The 19,607-nt window shown below is 40.2% G+C and overlaps 2 protein-coding genes across 3 annotated transcripts in view; one reads left to right on the top strand and one right to left on the bottom strand.

Annotated features, from left to right (window-relative positions):
* The window catches only part of jazf1b (JAZF zinc finger 1b), a 276,769-nt gene extending 269,203 nt beyond the window's left edge, over positions 1 to 7,566 (top strand). Inside the window, exon 5 of the mRNA XM_060824622.1 lies at positions 5,529 to 7,566. Coding sequence (XP_060680605.1) covers positions 5,529 to 5,705 — 177 coding nt within the window. The 3' untranslated portion in view covers positions 5,706 to 7,566. The remainder of the gene's footprint in view (positions 1 to 5,528) is intronic.
* Positions 3,024 to 19,607, bottom strand: part of tax1bp1b (Tax1 (human T-cell leukemia virus type I) binding protein 1b) — a 115,242-nt gene continuing 98,658 nt past the window's right edge. The window contains exon 19 of one of the 2 annotated variants that reach the window (XM_060824621.1): positions 3,024 to 3,939. In XM_060824621.1, the coding sequence (XP_060680604.1) occupies positions 3,925 to 3,939 (15 nt within the window). In that variant the 3' untranslated portion in view covers positions 3,024 to 3,924. Of the gene's footprint in view, positions 3,940 to 17,728; positions 17,888 to 19,607 lie in introns of those variants that run through there. The other variant, XM_060824619.1, reaches the window with a different exon arrangement.

Below are 19,607 nucleotides of genomic sequence, written 5' to 3'. Positions count from 1 at the left end.
CAAACAGCACCTTCCAAACCCAGGACCACTTCTGCATCTTGAAGGACAACAGTAATAGATACATGGGAACACCACCACTTGCAAGTTCTCTCCAAGCTGCAAATGAACCCTGCTACTCCCAGAGTTATCCCAAAAGTTAAAAATCATACAAAGTGTGCAAATTTAACAATTTATCTGACCTTCAGACACAGATTGATAAAAAGTGCTGAACAAAAATTACTATTTATTACAAGTATTTAGACTCTAGCTACAAGTGGGCACTTACAAGCTGTCAGCGTATAATGCTACCAATTACTCTCATCTCCTTAAAATCTCCCCATCACACACATGCCGATATGCGCAAGATTATTGAGCACACGGGAGAAACAGAAAAGATAGTTCAGTTATTTTGGATCCCCACTTGTGTTGCAGAGATGATCCTCCTGACTGTTCTGCTGGCCAGCACGTAGCATGATAGTTTTTCTCTGGCTACTTGCACTGGTTGGTAAGAGACCCAAGGTAGCTGGTTCATTTATAAAAAGTATGCACACCCTCAGCTCCAAATAATCCATAACTCAGTCTTCAATTACTGCTTGGTTAAATATTGGAATACAAAATGCCTGCAATTGGTGTTAGGTTACTTGCTTTCGACACATGCAACCACCCTTTCAAAAACTGGTTTGAAAACAACTTTTTCTCATTTCAGTCCACAGTTTTTACAGAAAGCACAAAATAATAAGACACAATCCTTGCAATATATCGATCTTGACGATGTGCTCATCTATAAAGCACACACAGTGCCATTATTTGGCTGGTAGCTGAGAATGTCGGAGCTCTGATGCACCTCTCTCCTCTTTCTGGGGCTGCCATGTTTGATCAAGTGACAGCTATAGAGTGATACAGCATGGAAACAGACCATTCAGTTCATCTCGTCCATGCTGACCAGACAGCCCAATCTGACCTAGTCCTATTTGTCAGCATTTGGCCCATATCCCTCTAAACTCTTCCTATCCATATACTCATCCAGTGCCTTTTAAATGATGCAATTGTACCCATCTCCACCACTTTCTCTGGCAGCTTGTTCCTTACATGCAGCACCCTCTATGTGAAAGGTTGAGCCCGCAGGTCCCTTTTAAATACTTCCCCGCTCTCTTTAAACCAATGCCCTCTAGTTTTGAATTCCCACCCTGGGAGAAAGACCTTTGAATATTCACCCTACCCATGCCCCTCTTGATTTTGTAAACTTCTATAAGGTCACCTCTCAGCTTCCAACGCTCCAGGAAAAAAGGCTCCAGTCTATGCAGCCTCTCCCAATAGCTCAAACCCTCCAGGCCCAGCAACACTCTTGTAAATGTTTTCTGCACCCTCTCAAATGTAACAACATCCTTCCTATAGAAGAACAAACCAGAATTGTACTCAGTATTCTAAAAGTGGCCTCACCAATGTCCTGTACAGCTGCAACATGACGTTCCAACTTCTTGGGTATCTGAAAGAAATATATCATCACAAGGGAAGAATGGGGTGAAGAAGGGGAGTTAAGTATCATACCACCCACATTTTGTATCTGATATCAAATAACGGAATGTGGATGATGTTTCCAGGGTTGGAGGGTTTGAGCTATAGGGAGAGGAGTTGGGAGGTCATGTTGCGGCTGTACAGGACATTGGTTAGGCCACTATTGGAATATTGCGTGCACTTCTGGTCTCCTTCCTATCGGAAAGATGTTGTGAAACTTGAAAGGGTTCAGAAAAGATTTACAAGGATGTTGCTAGGGTTGGAAGATTTGAGCTACAGGAAGAGGCTGAACAGGCTGGGGCTGTTTTCCCTGGAGCGTTGGAGGCTGAGGGGTGACCTTCTAGAGGTTTATAAAATTATGAAGAGCATGGATAGGATAAATAGACAAGGTCTTTTTACTGGGGTGGGGGTGTCCAGAACTAGAGGGCATAGGTTTAGGGTGAGAGGGGAAAGATACAAAAGAGACCTAAGGGGCAACTTTTTCACTTAGAGGATGGTAAATGTATGGAATGAGCTGCCAGAGGAAGTGGTGGAGGCTGGTACAAATACATTTAAGAGGCATTTGGATTGGTATATGAACAGGAAGGGTTTGGAGGGAAATGGGCCAGGTGCTGGTAAGTAGGACTAGATTGGGTTGGGATATCTGGTCGGCATGGACGAATTAGACTAAAGGATCTCTTTCCGAACTGTACATTTCTTTGACACTGTAGATTTTGAGAAATGGCATAAAGCGATGATATAACATCATCCTGAATCTCTCAGTGACATAGAATGTTCTAAGCTCTATCATGGCTGGTTCTATGATATGGAGCATTTGTAACTGTTTCAACTTTGCTCCCTTCTTCTTGCAAATATCTTTGCCCTGAAAGTGGGAGAGTAGGATGTCTGTAATTCAGTGTATTGTGTTTTGGTGATGTGGCTGACAAAAGCTGATTAGCTGGAGTTTGTGGAAGCAGTGGGAGATGGCTTTGAGTGCAGCATTATTAGAAGGTGGGTGATGAAGGTCACCTTGGTGTCAGGTGAGAGTCCTGGCTGGCATTGATCGTTGGTAAGTGAGTGACGGTGGACTGCACATCAAACTGGTCAATGTCTAGTAAATTGGAGGTGTTAAAATGTTTTCACTGACTTTTGACAATCTTTGTGAGATTATTCATTTCTTCCAGCATTACAGTGACTAATGCTCCTCTTAATTTTGTTTCAGCAACAACATATTTTTAATATTTTTTGTTGATATAATCTAATATTTATGGCTGAAGTCCCTTGTATGGGAGACAGCCATTTCATCATTTACTTATAGAAAGAAAGTGGTAAGTAGCCATGGTAAAATAGTGATGGTTCAAATTGCCCCAAAATCTTTTTAAGCATGCACATTTTAAAGGGATGTCACATATGCTGTACTTGGATAAAGTATTTGATTTTTATTTTTATAGCACAGTTAGATATTGAAGCACCTGTAACTAAACAATGTTTCAATGTTGAATATAACTTTAATATGAAGTATTTTATTCACCACAGTGTTACATGTAAATAACTTTCTGAACTATTCATACTTTGTGCGCAAATAGCCACTTCTCACACTAAACTGAGCCAATCAGCAAATTTTATTCATTTTAATCCATTAACAGAAGAACAAATGTTAGTGACTACCAGGCAATCTCCATAGTACTGAATATTAACTGTGTAGAGTCTCACCCTATCTGGTTTAGCCATTGGATGTTCTGGAAATGCAAGGTTTTCTTTATTTTTCATGTTTCTTTTTTCTCTCACTCTTATTAATCTTTCTTTCCCACATTTTATTTCTTTCTCCACCTTCTGATTTGATGTCAAATTCACACCCTGCAGTTTACAGTTCCTTCCTCATCCATGCACTGTAGGTTCACAAAGAAAGACATACAATTGCTGACTCTGCTCACTCAGTTTATGCGCAGGTTATCAGCTTCTTGTGTCGCAAATTACCATAAATATTGTTGACATGAGAAGTTCAAAATCATGAATATGCGAAGATATAACTGCTGCTGTTTGGTACATTCTGGTCTAATGTTAGCTATCTTAAATTGAGAAAACCAGTGTGACAAGGTTTCAGAAAAGCAAAAGGAAATATAGAAATAATGCTATGCCATTGAACCTCCTGAGTCTGTTCCACCATTTAATTAGACCATGGCTGATCTGTCCTTGAATTCCATTTATCAGCCCTTGCTCCATCTTCAATGATATTATCACCTAACAATAATCCTATCCATCTCAGTCTTGAAAGCTTGAATTGTCCCAGTATCCATGATATTTTGAGAAGATGAGTCCAGATTTCTAACACAGTTTGTGTATAAAAATATTTCTTGATTTCCTCCAGTTCCATATTCGTGATCTCCATCACCAGAGAAGATAGTTTATCTGCATTTACCATATCAAAGCTCTTAGCACATCTCGATCACATCACTCTTCAATCTTCTATAAAGAAATAGAAAAAAACAAGACAATTCATCAGTAGTTATTGAAAGAAATTGCAGCTTCACGCTTAAAGTCCAATATTTAGCCATTCCCATTGCCAATCTTCTAACCTCTTCAGCTCACCCAACTTTAAACCAGCTGGAATAAGGCTAAAATGGTGAGGGTCTATGTGCCGTGCTGTCCCTGCCATTTTATATTTGCTTGGCCCCGAAGAGGGGTTACACCTGAAATGTCGACTTCTCCACCTCCTGATGCTGTCTGGCTTGCCGTGTTCCTCCAGTGTCCTGCCTACTTTGGATTCCAACATCTGCAGTTTTATTTTTGTCTCTAACCTGGTTTAAGACACAGGCAGGCTGTAATTTATGTAAGGAAGGTAATGATCTAATGAAATTTCGTTGGACAAGTGGAAAATGGTGGAATTCTATGTTCATTGGAATTGAACGCTAGTGTCAGTAATGGTGACCATAAAACTATCATCAGTTGTTGTAAAGGCCCATCTGGTTCACTAATGTCCTTTAGGAAAGAAACCTTGCCATTCTTACCCAGTTTACAGGTGACTTCAGATCCACAGTGATGTCATTGGCTCTTGACTGCCCTCTGCTGAGCCAGACACTCAATTCAATGGAAATTAAAGAGGGGTTTGTTTGTTTATCGGTGATGCTCAGATCTCATGAAAGAATATAGGGAAAGCTCAGGCCCAATATTGGCCTGCATGATCTCAGACTACCAGCAGTAAAATTCCAGGGAAGTTCTTTTGTCCAGAAGGTCTTGGGGGACGGATGTATTTTAATGGTCCTTGTGAATAAGGACCAATTCGAGTGCTAAACCCCATAAATACAATTTGTTTGCCACACAGCTTGTTTTCATAGATTCATAAATGTCCCAAGTTCAAAATTACTAGAATAATTTTTGCTTTTTTGAAAAATTAGGTATTTTGGTAGGGCGTACTGGACAGAAATAGGCCATTTGGTTCCCCGCCCCCCCCCCCCCCTCCCCAGTTAATGCCAGTGTTTGTACTTCATTGTCAATCTCCCATCCTTTTCTATCTAGCTCAGTTAGCATAATCCTGATTCCACTTCCTTTAAACAAGTGTAGATTCCTGTGTATAATATCTGTACTATCTGTCTTGACCGCTACCTGTAACTCTTCTTGCATTCTATATCCTCACTGCTCTTTGCGTAAAGACATATATTCTGAATTCCCTGTTCTGTTTCTCCGGGTATTCTCTGGTATCTTGTATTAATGGCTTTCTACAAGCAGACTTTGGACAGACTCATAAGTGCCAATGGTGAGTGTTAAATCCACACAGACTGCTTGCTAGCAGGGTGACTGAGAGATGAGTGTAATATGGCAATAGGATGAGGGGGGGCCAATGGAGAATCTTGGGAAAAAGCATTGTTTTAACTATGGCAGGCTCAAATGTACAGCCATTAAATAGGTCAACAAAAGCATTTTAATTTAATGTAGTACAGGAATATCTTGTCCATGGGTGAACCAAAATTTAAACTATTTGTTTACTCAACCTTAATTGTACTTGAGCATTTTCATATTACATTGCAACTTAATTCTGCTTTTTGTTTCCTCAACAGAATGTGAATGGCATAAAATACCATGCAAAAAATGGTCATCGGACTCAGATACGTGTCCGCAAACCATTTAAATGTCGTTGTGGGAAGAGCTACAAGACTGCACAGGGTCTGAGGCATCATACCATCAATTTCCACTCACCAGTGTCTGCTGAGATCATCAGGAAAATGCAACAGTAAAAGGAAATAAAATACCTGTATATGTGTCTATATGAATATGTAAGTGTATGTGCTGGTTGGACTATACCAACAATCCGAAGCATCACCAGCAATTGCTAACTGAAAAGTCCTGTGTGTAGGATAACTTCAGCAACCTATTCAACACTAGTAATTTCTGCCTTTTTTAATTGTGTGCTTAAAATTCTATCTCTTAGAATAATGTATCTCTGGACTGTAGTGTACATGCCTTTGTACATGTGTACAACTGCTCATAATATCTATCATCCATTGTTATTACATAAGGTGCTAAAAGTATAGATATTTGAAAATATTTCCTCAAATTTGCATACTGCCAATGTTCACATTTCAGTATGTTTATGTGTAGTGAATACATTGACTTATTTTAAAGCTGTTGTATCTTCAATTTTTTTTAAACTTATAATTTTATTGACTAGTTTTATAATCCAAAAGCTGGCTGACCAAAGGGGACTATGTGAAATGTAAAATTCTTCTGATTATATAGAAGATGCAGAGGAGGTAATGTTAACTTCTGCTGTGAGTGTGAACAGGTGATGTCTGTTTTCTGCTCTTGGTTCGTCTCAAGGTATTTTTACCCATTGGCCGCAAAAGAAATGAAAACCCGAAGGGACATGCCACTGAGCTACTGTCATCAGTTTCACAACATAGGCAAGAGTTAAAATTAACCTCCTGTTTCTGTAACTCACTGAGAATGTGGTACAGGCGCCAATGGTAACTTTTACTTCATATGAACAAACATTGCAAATGTCAGCATGGTCTAAATTTGTAAGTGTTTCGTACAGCAAAGATACAGCAGTATGTTAAATATGTTGATGTATCTGCAGCATGTAAAGCTACAAATTTACAAAACGTTATTAAAATTATTATTATACCAGAGGGGAAATGTGCAGGTAATTTGCACATTACTTTTTTAATAGAATTTTATATAACTTTTTTTTTAATTTTCCCTTTCAGGAAGATATTTGCTTTCTTGGTAATTTGTTATGATATTAAAATTAATAATTTTCTTGATATATACCACTTTGAATATGTTCTGTTATGTGGAACTGAACTTCTTCATCATAATTGATGAAGCTTCTGAGCACTTTGTAGTTACCTGTTGCAAGTAGATTTAAATGTTTGTGTGTTGCCAATACCTGCAACCACTGTACTTGCATGTGCCTATGGTTGCAAGGACAAAGCATGTTAAGGAGGTGGTTAAGGAATTTTCTTTTATGTTAAACCTCCTACTCATGGTTAATGTATTTTTGTGAATTTCTCTTGTATTAATAAGCTCATCAATGCCTTGTTACTGAAACTCACTGCATTCCATTTGTAATTAAGTGGTAACACTGTGCTGCATGTGAACAATGTTTGCCATACAGATGGTAAAATATTTTACTTGTTGAGTAAACATAAATTTGGCCATTTCCAGTCTTGATGGTCGATTGGCAGGAGATCGTAATAGTTTGCCCTTCTTGGTACTGCTCCATTCAATGAGAATGGAAACAGCATTTTGGATAAGTCAAAACACTCATAAACTTGTCATCAATGCATGTAAATTCTTGATAAATAACTACTATAATTACATTTTACAAGTATTTGCTTCTACCTTGTGGCAGTATTACAAAACATATATGGATGGGGTTACTTTGTTGTGTATATCAAATTGTATCGTCAAGTCTTTGTAAAGTGCGCTCTAAATTATATTTTTCATATGTTCTATGCGGGAGGGGGGGGGTGGGGGAGGAAATGTTACTTTATTTAGAAGTAATGTTGAGGGGTGAAATCGGAAGGTACCCTGATAAATCTCACACAAAGCTGCTTTCAAATGTAAGAAGTAACAAATAAATAAATAAAAACACCTCGGACTCGATGGCTATCTTCTGCTTTCAGAGATGTGTAACTAAGGGTTATAGTTCCAGTTTGCCAGAATATATTGTTAGCACCTGCACTTCCAGTTTGCTAATTCTGCCAAGGGAAAGAAAGTATGCAGATATTTTGAGAAGGCTCCTTTCTGCTCTGCAAGTGGACTCAATGTGGAAGAAATGTATCGCTTTTGAAGTTCCAGATCTCAGCCAAGCTATCTGGGCACAGCTATTGAATGCAAATCAACCACCTCGCCTCTGAGGAATAGGTGAAACTGGATATAAACAAACCTCAACAAACCTAGCAATTCATTGTGAGTAATATTGGAAAAGACATTTGGAATTATTTCAGGAAAAAAACAGAAATGACAGGAACAGCTCAGCAGGTCAGGTAGCATCTGTGGCGGGAAATCAGAGTTCATGTTTCAAGTTAAGTGACCCTTCTTCAGAACACTGAGTGTTTACCATTGCAACAGGTTCCACATCAGCATCGTGCACTTCTGTTTATTTTATAGCCAGATGCAGTGTGAAGCTACCTCATCTCTGCCCAGTAATGTCTTTCATTCTCAGTCAGGAGCACAGTACGGCATTTACTTCATTTCTCAATCACTTTAGCCCAACTTGTTTTATACAGTCAGCCCAACTCCCCAGAAAAATGATTAAGACTCTTATCCAGGACCAATGAGAGACTTGTTTTGATCCTATCAGCTTGTATTGAATTGAACCTAAATCATTGAAGTGAACAAAAGCCTTTGCTTATATCAGTTTCTTAAGAACCTCCTTGAAGTCCTGAATTGGGCAGTCAGGGCATTGGACTTTGAATTTAGAACTGGTTTCAAATCTCCAAGCCTAATCTTCACATTTTTTCAACGGTTTTCGTAATTTAGGAGTATTCTGTTTAAAACACCTTGAGTATTCTGTGTCATCTAAATTCAAATTATCCTAATCTGCATGGTTTTGAATTTAGATTCACATTTCATACCCTGTTCCAATACTGTGGCTTTGATTAACTTTATACCAAATAGAACCGAAACTGAAGTAAAAGACTAGTTTTGGCAAAAAAGAAACCATTTCATTACAGATGTAGAGCATTAACTCGAATAAGATGATGGTGAATTGGCAATCTATAGCTGAAAATGTGTTGCTGGTTAAAGCGCAGCAGGTCAGGCAGCATCCAAGGAACAGGAAATTCGACGTTTCGGGCATAAGCCTTTCATCAGGAATGAGGAAAGTGTGCCCAGCAGGCTAAGATAAAAGGTAGAGAGGAGGGACTTGGGGGAGGGACGATGGAGATGTGATAGATGGAAGGAGGTCAAGGTGAGGGTGATAGGCCGGAGTGGGGTGGGGGCGGAGAGGTCAGGAAGAAAATTGCAGGTTAGGAAGGCAGTGCTGAGTTCGAGGGAATCGACTGAGACAAGGTGGGGGGAGGGGAAATGAGGAAACTGGAGAAATCTGAGTTCATCCCTTGTAGTTGGAGGGTTCCCAGGCGGAAGATGAGGCGCTCTTCCTCCAACCGTCGTGTTATGTTCTGGCGATGGAGGAGTCCAAGGACCTGCATGTCCTTGGTGGAGTGGGAGGGGGAGTTAAAGTATTGAGCCACGGGGTGGTTGGGTTGGTTGGTCCGGGCGTCCCAGAGGTGTTCCCTGAAATGTTCCGCAAGTAGGCGGCCCGTCTCCCCAATATAGAGGAGGCCACATCGGGTGCAGCGGATGCAATAGATGATGTGTGTGGAGGTGCAGGTGAATTTGTGGCGGATATGGAAGGATCCCTTGGGGCCTTGGAGATAGGTAAGGGAGGAGGTGTGGGCGCAAGTTTTGCATTTCCTGCGGTTGCAGGGGAAGGTGCCGGGAGTGGAGGTTGGGTTGGTGGGGGGTGTGGACCTGACATTTTCAGCTATAAAATAGATTGCCAATTCACCATCATCTTATTCAAGTTAATGCTCTACATCTGTAATGATATGGTTTCTTTTTTGCCAAAACTAGTCTTTTACTTCAGTTTCGGTTCTATTTGGTATAAAGTTAATCAAAGTCACGAAGGGAGTGGTCTTTGTGGAACGCTGATAGGGGAGGGGAGAGAAATATATCCGTGGTGGTGGAGTCCGTTTGGAGGTGGCGGAAATGACGGCGGATGATACGCTGTATACGGAGGTTGGTGGGGTGGTAGGTGAGAACCAGTGGGGTTCTGTCCTGGTGGCGGTTGTAGGGGCGGGGCTCACTTTAACACTTTAACTCCCCCTCCCACTCCACCGAGGACATGCAGGTCCTTGGACTCCTCCATCGCCAGAACATAACAACACGATGGTTGGAGGAAGAGCACCTCATCTTCTGCCTGGGAACCCTCCAACCACAAGGTATGAACTCAGATTTCTCCAGTTTCCTCATTTCCCCTCCCCCCACCTTGTCTCAGTCGATTCCCTTGAACTCAGCACCGCCCTCCTAACCTGCAATTTTATTCCTGACCTCTCCGCCCCCACCCCACTCCGGCCTATCACCCTCACCTTGACCTCCTTCCACCTATCACATCTCCATCGCCCCTCCCCCAAGTCCCCCCTCCCTACCTTTTATCTTAGCCTGCTGGACACACTTTCCTCATTCCTGATGAAGGGCTTATGCCCAAAACATCGAATTTCCTGTTCCTTGGATGCTGCCTGACCTGCTGCGCTTTAACCAGCAACACATTTTCAGCTCTGATCTCCAGCATCTGCAGACCTCACTTTTTACTCGATCTATTTTATACTCCATCTCCTGTTGTTTTACATTGAAATTGAGGATCAGAATGTAAAACAAGCTGTCAATTTATTATTGCAGGTTTTTGTTACCGTTTAGAACAAATCTTCCCTCTAAAATTTTCATCAAAATGAATTTGGACAATCGTACCATTTATCTCCTACTACAATATAGGTCCAATGTTGCTCTTTCACGGTACAGACTTTCAGTTAAAGGCAAGCAAATTTCCTTATAAGATATATAGAAAAGGAATTACAGGTAGAGTAAATAATCCTACAAACAAGTATTAACCAAAACACTCATCTCATTCAAATAGTCTCCCTTACTTTAATAATGGATGTAGTTTTCCTATTTTGAAACTCAAAAAGCAAGATTCACCTTTCAGCTTTCATTTTAAAATTGCAGTATTTTTCGATTATTTGTAATCAAATGTCTTGATTAGTTCTCTCAATAGATAAACCAACATTCAAATCAGAAAGGTACTAGAGCTGTTTTAAAATAAGATACATTGACTGTAAAACTTCACAGAATGGCAAGTAGAAGGGCAATGACATGTTACTACAAACAGTGTATAGGATCTGAGCAGAAGAAAATCATAAACTCCTGCAAGCAAAAAAATGAATAATGATGATTTGAAAATACATGGAGTATGAAATGTTGCAAACCGGGGAACTTTAATATTCACAGCTTCAATGAAGAACAACAGAATGGGTAGGTGAATCATGAAAATGAAAGGGACAAATTGCAATGGATTTGCACATAACCATAAGCAAAATAGACTAGCAAATCTACATTAAAGTGATACCAATGAAGTGAAAAGAGTATTATCATGCTACACATTTGAAACAATTATGTGCTTTAAGATGGAATGATATTAACAATTCTGAATCTGATCAAGTAAAATGGAAACATGAATTTATGCCAGCCATGTACACAGAACCTCAATATACTAGAATTAAAAGGTGAGTTCACTTTTTAAACCATAAAATCCTGACAGTGTGGAAACAGGTCATTAGACTCAACGAGCCCATACCACCCCTCCAAAGAGTATCCCACCCAGGCTCATTCCCCTACATTTCCCATGACTAATGCACCTAACCTACACATCCTGAACACTATGGGCAATTTAGCATAGCCAATTCACCTGACCTGCACATTTTTGGACTGTGGAAGGAAACTGGAGCATCCGGAGGAAACCCACGCAGACACGGGGAGAATGTGCAAACTCCACAGTCACCCAAGTCTGGAATCTCCTGGGTCCCTGGTGCTGTGAGGCAGCAGTGTTAACCACTGAGTCATCATGCCATCCCATCAAATGTTTAAGTTTCTTAGGATTGTTTTTAAGCTTCCTTGATAGGAGTTGCAGGAATATTGATCCATGTGAATCTCAAGATGGCCTGAGACACTCATTGGAGTTGAATACTATGCCAGATCAGAATGTTTATTCCTTATTTTTCCTGTAGTTTATGTCTCAACACAATAGGAAAATAGTTTCTTCAATGTAATAACTGTTCTATGTCTGGATCATTGTTGTACTTTCTGGATTTAGGTGTGGCATTCTGGTAGGAAAATCCAAATAATATTTACAATTTGAAGAAGTACAAAAATTCAATAAACATCATCACAAAAAGAGTAGGAAGCTGAGAAATAATGTTTTAAACATACAGATTTAAAAATCAAAAGATAACAAGGGAAAACGTAATGTTATAAGTGTAGTTTGGATTAAAGTAGACAAGAGCAATGATTTGTATTTATATGGCACCTTTTAATGCCATGAAATGCCTTAAAGCATTCTTGAAATGTTTTGACCCCAAGTCACAAAATTGCTGTACTGAATGTGCACCAGTGGTTATCAACCCAATAACAAAATATTAAATCTCAAAAATGATATAATGTAGAGTTAGAGACCAAAGGTAATATTTTAAGGTATTGTCCCTTATTTTGCCTGTCATATATCTTGCACAATTGCAAGGTTGAACCTAGGAATCTCCATATGACATTTTTTGGGAACATACCTGCTAATTAATGGTGAAGTATGAGTTCTGAACACTCCCACCCCCAAAAGCTGGTCAGCATGTTTCCCATATTATTTCATAAGAATTGGTCACACTTGGCATCAGGCTACAAGCAGGAAATAGAGACTGGAGATCAGAGCCCTGGTGGAAATTAGAAGGAATGGAGGGTGTCCGGTTGTGGCAATAGGATTTATGCAGGCAATTAGAAAGTTGCTTACCTCCTGAACATAACAGTTGTCACTTGACTTTCTTGGGAAGCCCAAACACACAGTTAAAATGATTAATTTGAAGAGCATACAGCTAAATAATATTTAAATGCACAACCTTCTCCTGTGAGTGAATTAGTTGATACCTACCCTTGTCATGTTTCCATTAAAAATATAAATTAGATTGTAGTCAAGTTTCAAGCTTTGATATTTTTAACATGCTGCCAGATTGAAAAGCCAGCCATTTTTAGGAGTTGAGAACTCCCCGCAGGGTGTTGGCTCTGCAGAGACATTGTGCTCAAAGCAGGAGACACAAGACTCACTCACAGCAGATCCTTAAGCTTTCATTTAATGAACCAATATTTTGTACCCGGTAGCTTGTATGTTGTGAAGTATAGCTGGTTAAAGCAACTCATGGAAGTGCTGACAGTTGATCATGCAGAGTGTGCAACTAGGAGTGCATTCCTAAGCCTCTGGCTCAAAGAGAAAGGTGAAAACATTTAGTTAAACTACCTTTAGCTGGTGGTTGCTACTTAGCACAGGCAGCTTATGAATCCAGAGCAAGGCCGTTCCAAGGCTGCTTATTCATCACAATCAAAATTGTGTTGGTGGAAACTTAAACATGTCTTGGGCTCCTCACTTAAATATCTAAAGGACCCCATGCCTGTTTGGAATGGCTGCCAGGCACCAGTGCTTTTTTGTTCACAAAATGAAGGCAATGAGTTCTAATTTCTCAACGGAGGAATTGTGGAGTAAAAGTTAGCAACATCCACATTGAAAGATAGAAACATTGATTTTCCCCAGCAAATACCATGTTTTGTTTAGAACTGCTGATTTCCTACCTGTCTAATGGAATGAGTACAATGAAAAATTGTGGTTTTTCTTTTTTACAGAATATTGTTTTGCTGTTGTCTTATTCTGAATAAATCCTTTTTTATTTATAAATATATATAATCAGATCCAGAACAAGTGAGTGAATAGTCAGATCATGAGAAGCTTGGTGGACACAAATTTGTTTATGATTACTTACAAAAAAGAATGAAAATGCATAGATTTAATGATGTGTAAATGAAAGAAGGATGATGTGTGAGAAAAAGTTCTCACAGCATGTTGTTAGGATATATATATATATCCTGCTAATATATATATATTAGCAGTGCCTGGAAATGCAATTAAATTGAAGCATACAAGATGATATCGGTGATTATTTGTATGGTAGAAAAGCAGGAGATGGACACTAGGTAATAAAACTGGTTCAAGCGTATGGCTAAATGGCATCTAGTTATACTGAAACAATTCTGTGATGATCTTGGAATTTGATATCTACATTCTCTTAATGATTGTATTTAGCCACTGCCCACAGAGGAGCATAAGCATCTCTCTCCATTAGAGAGAGAGAGAGAGAGAGAAAGAGAAATTAGGTACAGGTATCTTAAAGCACATCACTCTGTAAGCCTGGGGAAAAGTGAGATCACAGGTCTCCACAGCCATTGAAAGGATAAAGACACCCTGTTGGTATCATTCTGTATCACACTCTGGACATCATCAATTGAGCTAATGAACCAACATTAATCATTGTCTAAAGTTTGAACACATGGCTGAAATACATTTTTTAGTTGGTCTGAATTGCGTCGTCATTTGGAAGGTTTTCCACTATAAGGCCTTGTAGATTTTTCTCACCACGTCAGCTATAACTTTCCAAATTCACCACATTAATTACTTCCCACACCCTTATGGCTTCTTTTATGATGTGGCTGTCTAGATAAATCCCCAGGACCTGATCCAGTGTATCCCAGAACTTTGTGGGAAGCTAGGGAAGTGATTGCTGGGCCACTTGCTGAGATATTTTATCATTGATAGCCACAGGTGAGGTGCCAGAAGACTGTGGCTTGGCTAATGTAATGCTACTATTTAAGAAGGGTGGTAAGGAAAAGGTAGACTGGTGAGCCTGATGCCAGTGGTGGTTAAGCTGTTGGAGTGGATTATGAGGGACAGGATTTGCATGCATTTGGAAAGGCAAGGACTGATTAGGCTGTGGAGGCCAAGCTTGCAGAGCGATATGCTTCAAGATACATATAACCCATAGCTTCATGTGGGGGAAATCATGTCTCACTATCTTGATTGAGGTTTTGAAGAATTGACCAAGATTGAAAGCAACAGTGGTAGACATTGTCCAAATGCACGTCAGCATGGCATTTGACAAGGTTTCACATGGTAGACTGGTTAGCAGGGTTAGGTTACGTGAAATCCATGGGATTTAGCCAATTGCATACAAAATTGACTTGAAGATATAAAAGGACAGTGAAGGTTACTTTTCAGACTGGAGGCTTGTGACCAGTTGTGCACCATGAGGATTATCATAGAATCCCTACAGTGTGGGAACAAGCCATTTGGCCCAAGAATTATACTGGCACACTAAAGAGTAACCTATTCAGACCCATTCCCCTACTCTATTACTCTACATTTACCCCTGACTAATGCACCTAACCTAAACATCCCTGAACACTATGGGCAATTTAGCATGGCCAAATCACTTAACGTGCACATCTTTGGATTGTGGAAGGAAACCTACACAGACACAGGATGTGTAAACTCCACACAGGCAGTTGCCAGAGACTGGAATCAAACCCAGGTCACTGGTGCTGTGAGGCAGCAGTGCTAACCACTGAGCCATTGTGATTAGTGCTAGGTCCACTGTTTTTTTATCATTTATATAAACGATTTGGATATGGACATGGGAGGTGCGGTTAGTAAATTTGCAGATTAGTGTAGTAAGTTAGTGATGTTTTGGACAGTGAAGAAGGTTATCTCTGAGTACAATAGTACCTTGATCAGACAGGTCAAGGAGTGACAGATAGAGTTTAGTTAAATGGGACTAAATAAGTTTGGGATATCCAGTCAGCTTGGACATGTTGGACTGAATGGTCTATTTCCACGCTGTATAACTCTATAGCTCACTGTGTTCCCACAGCAACTCACCACTCAGCAGATATCTGCCAAGAGATTGGCATCTGTTGAGTCAATGCCATCTTGACAGGCCACTGTGCACCCAAAGACTGGCATTTCAAAGCTGCCACGCTCGGTCATGGAACATGCTGGAGATGGGGAAGAAGGCACTGTGATTCTCCAACCTGGGCCAGAGAGAGAAGTCTGAGGTCACCGGTTAATGCTGTCTCAAGCATACAAAGGAATAGCCAGCACTGCTGCAGGAAAGGCAATAACCTCTGATTTCTCACTTTATCTCTGACAATGTACTCATCTCCTCACAATGCTAATGCTCTGCTACTAAGAGTATTGCATGCAAAATTGTCTTCCATTCATTCGCTTTGAAACCCATCAAAACCTTACCACTTTTCTCCCACATGCTCCAGGAATAGCTGGTGTTATGCATTTCTCCCATTTCATTTTACCCCTAGAAGTGCTACGAACAGTGGTTGCAGCAGGTTGAATGACTTACTCCACCCACATGCACTCAAAGCCACTTTCTTCCCCATTGTACAGTTCTGATTTGAATTGGTGAGTACTCCTCTTCCAGTGGCTTCCAGCCTCAGTCTGTATGTGTCGGTGAGGGGTTTTGTTGGTGTTCCTCAGGATGCTTCCCCCCCCACAAGGAAAGTGAAAAATTAAAGTTCTATGCAAAAGAACATTGTATTTTAAATGGTTGATTATAATTCTGTCTTTTAGATTGCAGTTTAATTGTTAGCTTGTTAATCCTGAATGTTGGAGCATACATTGCGCACATATACATATGTAGTAGCTTTATTCCTTTAAACATCTGTGGTCTCAGTCTTCGACTATGCTGAACAAAACAGTTTTCTACCCAAACTGTAACAAATTGAGCAGTCTTATTTGCAGTCATAATATCAGGGGAATGACAGGGTAAACTGCAGAATCTTTAATCAAAATTTAGATATGTAGATTTTTCCCAGGACTCATCACCAATATTAAAGCGAGATTCAGAAGTCTAGTCTTTTCATCTATAACTAACATATTACATTTTTTTAAATATCAGTTTTTGTCCAAGTTACCTTTTGAATAAAAAGAGGTCACCTAGATCTTTCCACATATATATGAGAGAGACAGAGTCTGGACTGCTTTTAATTTCCTATTGTGTATATTCTATTAACTCAAGAACATACATTAAGCAAGAGAGTTGCAAACCGTCTTTCATCATAACTGGATTTTAAAAGTTGTACAGAGAGTATATAGCTTCTGTGTGCGCCACATCACTTCGATGAAATTGGTCTTCACACATGTACTCCATTATGTGCTATTAATTCCCAAGAGGTGAAGCAAATGCTGGGGCCTCATTTACACACGTAAACATTCTCATTCCTGTTACAGACATGCCACAATATCTTCATCAATGCTACCACATCTATATCTCAGGAGCAAAGCAGATACAGAACCTTGCCCCTGGCCCCAGGACACTTTCCACGTCTTTATTTTTAAAACACAAATTAGGTTTAACAGATGATAGCCTTTTGATGTCAAAACTTCAGAATGTGCACCTGTATTTTATTGGTTTAAAAAGAAAATGAATTACTGACAATGTGAGACTTGAAGAGATAATCGTCAAAGAGAGCTGTTGAGTGTGGGTCATTAAGTATATTCCAGGCTTAAATAGACTGGACTTTTTTGAAAAATCAGTAAAGGAATCAAAGGTTATGGCCACTAGCCACATATGTAAGCAATGTGCACTCTTGGTCTTCCCCATCCCATCCCCCAACCAAACCATTAAACAGTATCTTCCCTATGGGAAAGAAAAAGGCAGATAGACGATGTGGGGAAAAATTTAGAAAATTCCCCTCCAGCAACTTCAGGCAATCAAAGGAAGGCCTGGAGTCTGAAACTAGAGTATTTAATATTCCACCAACCTTATGTGCACATTGATATCTGTCCTTCCTAGGAACTGTGTAGCTGTCTTTTCAAGACATGCAGTAAATCAACACCTCTGTATGAAACGGCAACTTTTACCAAAGGGGATTTGAGTTGTGACTTTTAATTAGATGCATTCCCAGGATCTCAAGTCTCTCCTAAATCAGAGATTTTTACTTTTAGATTCACGTTAAATAAATACTCTCTACTCAGCGTGGCCTTGAGGTCTCATTCAAAACTAGAAACGAGTTAATTGTGCCCTGTACAAATATTTTCAGAAGTTACTATTTTAATGCTTAAAATTTTCATTGGCAGTCCCTTACAAATGAAGGTGACTCTCTTCTATTCTCAGGGCGAGTCCATAGGTAGCTGTACAAACTGCTGGCAGCTACTGCAGGCTCTGTAACATTTGGGGAAGAAGCTAGTCCAGGGATTGGGTTGGTGTGGCAGCACCCTCTCTGTTTTCACCTGGCTTGCACTTTTTCCAGATTGCTGAAAATAAAAAGGATTATCATTATCTATGCTGGCAATTTCGAAGAAAATTGAATTTTTGGTTTTCTCCGTTCATTGAAAAATGAAGTACTGCGTATATTTCAGCTTTTAGTCTCAGTGCATAACCTTCTACTTTTATGCATCAAATTTACATCAGCCGCTCCACTCCATATCTTGTTTATTGCCAAGTGTTTTATAGTCCAATTTCACAGTGTACTAAAATTTATACTTTTGTGTTATTGGTTTATTTAATTTATATCAATTAAAGTAGACTTCATATTCACTACCGACTTCCATGAATTAATTTCTTCTACCACCTGATGCCAAATGCTAACTCTGGCTGGGTGCAAGATGCCGTAGATTTCAATAACCCTCATACTAGACCGTATTTTTAAAATCACTCAAGGATATTTATCAACATGAGACCAAAAATGGCATCAAACAGATTTCCTATTGCATTCAAACATTGTTGTAGAGTGTATAAGTTTATAAATGAATCAGTATAATGTAGAATAAAAGCAATTGTTTCCAATTGGATCGTGGTGTTCATTAAATTCTAAGAGATTATCAGGAGGAAAAAAGGTTTGCTTTCGAGTGACTTAACAGTCAGATATCTACACTTGGGACTTCTCCCGCAATAGTCCCATTAATGGGGCAAGTTAAATTCAGATTTTTAAATGCCACCGCAACATTTCATTTTAAACAATATCATGAAATATCGCAAGGATTTCATTGGAGCTTTGATAAACTGCTGACATGTTTAAAATATGACAGAGCCACAGAAGGAGATACTAGGACAGATGGCCAAAATTATGCTCAAAGGAGGTACAGTTTAAACAGTCATATCAATTTGGAGATGTTTGTGAGGAACTCTGGAGCTTAGGCAGGCAGCTGGTTACACAGTCACCACTGGTGGGCCAATTAAAATAGAGGATATGCCCATGAGATCAGAAATTGAATGGTTGGGGAGCAGAGAAAGGGAATAAGGCCAGAGATGGAATGGCAAACAAGGATGAGAATCTGAAAACAAAGATGCTGCTTTACTAGGAACCACTGCAGATAAGTCAGCAGAGTTTCGGATGACCTCAAATTTAGAGGGGGAAGAACATGGGTGGTGGAGAAAGTGAGGTGCTGTAGATCAGAGCTGGCCAGGCAGCATCCAAGCAGCAGGAGAATCGATGTTTCAGGAATAAGTCCTTCATCAGGAATGCGGGCGTGGAGGAAGTGGGCTGAGAGATAAATGGGAGGGTGCGGCTGGAGTGGAAGGTAGCTGGGAAGGCAATAGGTAGGTGCAGCCGGGGGTGATGGTGATAGGTCAGAGTGGAATGGATAGGCAGGAAGGAAGATGGACAGGTAGGACAGTTCAAGAGGGCAAGAGGGTGGGGCGAATTGGAGGGGGATTTCGCGGGGGGAAGTGGGGGTGGGGGGTGGAGTGGGGAGCTGGTGACATCAATGTTGATGCCATGTGGTTGGAGGGTGATGAGGCGTTCTTCCTCCAGGCGTCAGATGGCTTGGATTTGGCAGTGGAGAAGGCCTAGCACTTGCATGTCATTGACGGAGTGGGAGAGGGAGTTGGAGTTCACAGCCACGGGGTGGAGGGGTTGGTTGGTGTGTGTCCCCCAGAGGTGTTCTCTGAAACGTTCCGCAAGTTGGTGCCCTGTCCCCCCAGTGTAGAAAAGATCACATCGAGAGCAACGGTCACAGCAGATGAGGTGTTTGG

This window comes from Hemiscyllium ocellatum, chromosome 5, assembly GCF_020745735.1.
Source record: "Hemiscyllium ocellatum isolate sHemOce1 chromosome 5, sHemOce1.pat.X.cur, whole genome shotgun sequence".
Classification (NCBI taxonomy): Eukaryota; Metazoa; Chordata; class Chondrichthyes; order Orectolobiformes; family Hemiscylliidae; genus Hemiscyllium; species Hemiscyllium ocellatum.
The sequence above is the reverse complement of the archived record's forward strand: the minus strand, read 5'-3'. Positions and strand labels throughout refer to the sequence as shown.